Source organism: Triticum urartu, chromosome 1 (genome assembly GCF_003073215.2).
Source record: "Triticum urartu cultivar G1812 chromosome 1, Tu2.1, whole genome shotgun sequence".
Lineage (NCBI taxonomy): Eukaryota > Viridiplantae > Streptophyta > Magnoliopsida > Poales > Poaceae > Triticum > Triticum urartu.
In genome coordinates, this window is record NC_053022.1 from 394,139,287 (window position 1) to 394,144,368 (window position 5,082).

Sequence of the window (5,082 nt, forward strand, 5' to 3'; positions counted from 1 at the left end):
CACAAAACGAACAAACATTATTGCCAGGCCATTTTTCTTTTGCATCACATACCTAATAGGTATAGCATTTTGAAAGGGCTGCCAAAGAAATTTTTGAATTTTCAAAGGATTTTTTGCCCTCCAAATCCACTGAAAGTTAGCCCCCATGCACATCATTCTCCATCTGGTGCATAGACCTGGTAGTGAACACGTCCCTTTTAGTAAATATCAGGTTCAGCTTTTCTAGGTAAGGTTTCAATCTACAGCAGAGAAGTTGCAGTTAGATGTACAGCTTCGTCGCCGAGTCTCTGAATTTCGTTCCGGTGCATATATAACAGAGAAGCTGCAATTAGATATACAGCTTCGATTGGCATGCTATCTATCAAGTTTGCTATCAGGTGGAGACCCAACACGTGAAACCAAGCGGTGAATGAGTATGAGATGTACTAACCATCAAGAGATAAGAAACTAATTGGCCAATCTATTTCATTTCAGTTTACATCTGAAACAGCAAGAAATGTTAAAGTCACTCCATTCCCTTTCCTCAAATGTCAAATGTACCACAATCGAATATATACAGAACGCACCAAAGCAATCTCACATACTAAGGATGAGATGAGTTTACAACACACTTATTACATTGATGAAACAGAATATAATCTAATACATGACGAGTAGCTCGCCCCTCTTTTGTATATGCACAATGCCACTAAGGATAGTATCCCCATTTATTCCATGTGGAAAGCTGCAACACAAGGCCTTCCTCCACTATTCTCATGATGCGCTCTCGGCAAGGCATACATAAATACATATACATTCATAACTGGATGGACCTCCGGTTGGTCGTTAACGCCTGTGAGCGGCAGTGGCTGCATGAACAAGGTTGCAGCGCTCTAGATAAATTCTCTTGTGCTGAGCGCCCTGGACTATGTCATGCAACCACTATCAAAGTCGATCTCCCTTACATGGTATCATCATCAAATATTGTGGAAAGCACAAGCCCACGGGCAAATGCACTCCTCTGAGCCCTCTCCTTCTGATCCTTCTCGGACAGAGATGTTTCAGCTCTGTAAATTCACCACAGACATTCAATCAAATATTTGATAACAAGAACTATTAAACTACAGCAAAACATACATTTCAAAACTCAAAAGGTACAACTTGCCTACATTTGGTACTGAGAAATGATTTAAAAATTCTGATGAGCAACAAATCATCAAAAACCATAAGGCACATAACATTAATCATCAGTATGAAACATACGGATGGGTAGACTATTATGATATACGGCACATGATTAAGTTAAAGCTAGTGTTTTCTTGGACAAATATCTTCAAAATCAAATGATGCCAAGCAGATTAAAGAATAAATCATGCTCATACTAACAGCGTAAAAGGGACAAGTAATACGTCAAAAAGGTAACCACGTAACCATAACAGACAATGTACTATACAATTGATAACAATGACAAAAACTAATTGGCATCAAGGCTTTGCCATTTTATGCATGCTTAGAGGGCATAAAAAGCGGTACTGGCTATGCACAAGGACAGCGCACAATGTAGAATGTGGAAATCTATCATCCACTGAGCAGAGATAGTAGTATCGTGGCAAAGAAGGAGCGGAGTGAGGCGGCAGAAAGAACAAAGCTTGAGGTGACATACCTCTCTACGACCTTTTCATCTGGGAATTTATTTAGCAAAAATGTTTTGTCAGATGAGTCGGAACGAAAATCTTTCGATGGTTCAGCCACAGGCAAACTACAAATTAAAGATTGCAAAAATGGATCAGGGGCTGCAGCGGGAGGATTAGATACATAGGATGATCCACCAAGAAAGGACTGCAAACTGCCGTCTCTTAAATCCTTTCTCAACAAAGACAGCAAAGAATGGGACCCGGAAGATACTTTTCGGACTCTGCGCCTGCGTTGCATGTATTCTTCATTAAGGAAAGCAATGAATAAATTGTCTTCCAATAGAAACCATGTATTCTGAAGAGGACACATTGTAATATGGTAAAGTCACTAGTACTCATTGGCAGCAGTACAGTGTGAATAAAAAAAAGGATATCTTGAAGTAACTTCCATGCTGCATTGTCAAGTGGCCTATCAAGTCCACCCCAACCCTTGTAGCACAGATGGGGCATACCTGAAAGGTTAGTTCATAAAATTCCATGAGTGCTTATTATTTGAATTCATCAAACAGTTATGCTCACACAAGCAAGGACACAAGGTGAGCACGGTGTCACAATGAAGTCCTACAAGAAAAGAAAACTAAACTGCCAATTATGCCTAATACAGGTAAAAATGAACTACTCCCTCTGTCCCATAATATAAGACGTTTTTTGAAGGACAGAGGGAGTACGTTTTAGTTTAACTCTCTCTAGGCTTACAGTCCAAGTAAACTCAAGGTAACCCAGCAAAACACGCATTAATTTATATTCTAAGTGTAATAATAAAACAAGAAACTTAACTCTCTAGTGTCCCTAAACAGTAAATGTGAGTCCCAATGTAGAAAACCAGGTAGCAATCGCGAACCATAAAAAGTTAAGTACCACTCTTTTTATTCTATAGATAACTCTACTCCGCACCACACACAAATTAATCAGTGTGACACAACTTTTACTCAATGAAATGTGCAAGAACCATGTATCCAAACTCTCAACTAACGAACATAGCTAGCCTAGCAACTATATCTCAAACAACATAACATATTTAATAATGCACGCCCTACTTTGAAGGAGAAGGATGATCTTCTACAATTCAGAGAGCTTAGAACTTGAGTTCTTAACAAGAAAAACAATTACTCAAACTGAAGAGAGGAATAATACATGGCACCTAAGAGGGCCCGAGACTAAGAACAGGAAACTAAAATTTTGTAAAGAGAAATTCTAAAAAGGAACTTGTATAGCCAGTAGCGAATCTATCAGGTGGGCTTCGACAGCCTAGCCTCTGATTTTTCCAGGAAAAAGGCATATATGCATAAGCAAAGCAATCATGGGAGATAATCACAAAAGAGATCATGTTAATACATGTGGCATTGCCTACACAGTTCTGGGCAATGCAAGCGGCGCTTGGGCCTTAGTGCCTATGGCCCGCCCAACAGCTAGCCTGTGTTGAACCCCTCTCTCGTCATCGCGTGCCGCACAACACGTTGGCATCCAGAGGCCGTGTAGCAGGGGAGGCGAGCAGTGGCCTGTAGCTATACGAGATTTTCTTGATTCAAGCAACTTCTTTTCTTTCCAAATTCAGTATTAGTAAATATATTTGACTAGCTGAGATACTTCTTCGGTCCTAAAATATAGCACATGTTTCTCAAGATTATCTTTGATCAAGAATCTAATTGGTCAACCATATGTGGATTGTGTGATTCAAAAATGAGATTGTTGGAATCATGTTGAAATGAACTTTTGAATAATACCGATTTCGTATAAGTTAATCCAAAAATAATAACTGATTAGTCAAAGATATATCTCAAAAAACGGCACGCCTTATATTTGAGACCGAGTCAGCTATATGGTAAGAATTTTACCAAAGTTGATGGTTGTTGTTGAGAAGTTACCACTTCACACTTTCATTGCTAATATTAGGAGAAAGTGAGGAATTTCGGTGATGTCATGATTATTTGATGATAAAATTTAAATTCAACAAACCTACATTTGATGTTTATTTCTTCGATTCGGATTAGTGTATTAAGCTTTGAGCATATTCTCCACTGTGTACTGACAATCTTATTGGCCAGCCATAACACAAAACTGTTTCAGCTAGTTGCATAACTCAACTCGAGAACCAACAATACCTAATACTCCTACAACCCAAGGGAACTACATTCCAAAACCAAACTGACCAAAGGAAAAATTCCCAAGAGCCATAAAGACTCCTGTAGGAACGCCAGAGGCCAACCACATCCCGCAATTCCAACCAGCGACACCATAAAGAAACTCTCTGTCAAGGGAGCAGGTTCCTAAAGTGTTCCAACGCAGCCACCCAAAAGGGAACTTGATTTCTACATTTCCAACCCGAACTACCACAGAAAAACAAGAATTCTCCAGCAGAACATTCAAGAATCTCATCTTTTCAGCAATCTACAAAGCAGTAAACCTATTCCATATCAAAATTACAAGAACAATGGATTTTCCGAACCACTAAAACGTATGGGTTCCTTAATTGCACCATTATCAACATTTCCGTCCTCAAGCGTGACGCATCCTAACAATACTTGGCGTAAAATGTCCCATTTCGGCTAAAATTATCTCAAGGGCTCAAACGGGACCCGACCAAGCGAATCATCAGAAAGGGCGAGGCGACATACCCCGCTCTTGGCCTCGACGGCGTGCTCGTCGTCGATGTGGCAGCAGAGCCCGACGAAGTCGAAGTCCTCGCCGCAAAAGGGGCAGTTGTAGGCCTCCGCCCCGCGCGCCTCCACCTCGTCCCCGCCGGCGTCCGCGTCGTCGAACCCCATGTACAGATCTGACGTGCGACCACAGCGAAATCACGCATCAGCCCCAACGTCGAATTAAAAAGGCGAAATCAGCCGATCGATCGATCGTACCGTAGCGGGACTGCAGGCGCCTCGCGGCGGCGGCGGAGGAGGAGGTGGAGGAGGAGCGGCCCCACGCGTCACCGGAATCCATGGCGGAATTGGACGAAACCCTAGCCTCGCCTCGCCTCTCTCTCTCCTTTCCCCTTTGTGCTGGTGAATTCTTTTTTGGCTTTCCAGGCTTTTCTGTCCGCTCCTCTCTTTCCACTGCTTCGGTGTGCGCGCGAGCGAGCGTGCGGTGTTTGTTGGCCGTTTGCTCCGGTGTGGGTCGGTGCGTGTGAGTGATTGGAATGAATTATGGGACGGAAAGGTGGGGGGAGGGTGGTAGTTGGTGGCTGCCTGCACCTGGTCTACGGTGAGCCACTGGTAACTGCACGGTGGGGCCTCGCTGTCAGCGGTGGTATTTTTGGTGAGATTCTGTCACTGATGGTTGGTGCTGCGAAATGGTTGCAGCGTAGCAAGGGGGCTTAGGGTTACAAATGTGGGAAATCGGAATTTCTAGCGATTTGAGAAGTATTTCCTGATTCTATTTTCTCGGTTAAAACCAGATTAAAAACACAGTTTTT

The 5,082-nt window shown here is 42.4% G+C and overlaps 1 protein-coding gene across 1 annotated transcript; it reads right to left on the reverse strand.

Annotated features, from left to right (window-relative positions):
- Positions 1 to 497: 497 nt before the first annotated feature.
- LOC125514402 (protein DEHYDRATION-INDUCED 19 homolog 2) lies at positions 498 to 4,797 on the reverse strand. Its single transcript, XM_048679720.1, has 5 exons — positions 4,529 to 4,797; positions 4,289 to 4,446; positions 2,048 to 2,125; positions 1,643 to 1,911; positions 498 to 1,046 (listed from the first exon to the last, which is right to left on the reverse strand). Exons 1-5 carry the CDS (start codon positions 4,608 to 4,610, stop codon positions 941 to 943), a joined length of 693 nt encoding a protein of 230 aa, XP_048535677.1. The 5' UTR covers positions 4,611 to 4,797; the 3' UTR covers positions 498 to 940.
- Positions 4,798 to 5,082: the final 285 nt, after the last annotated feature.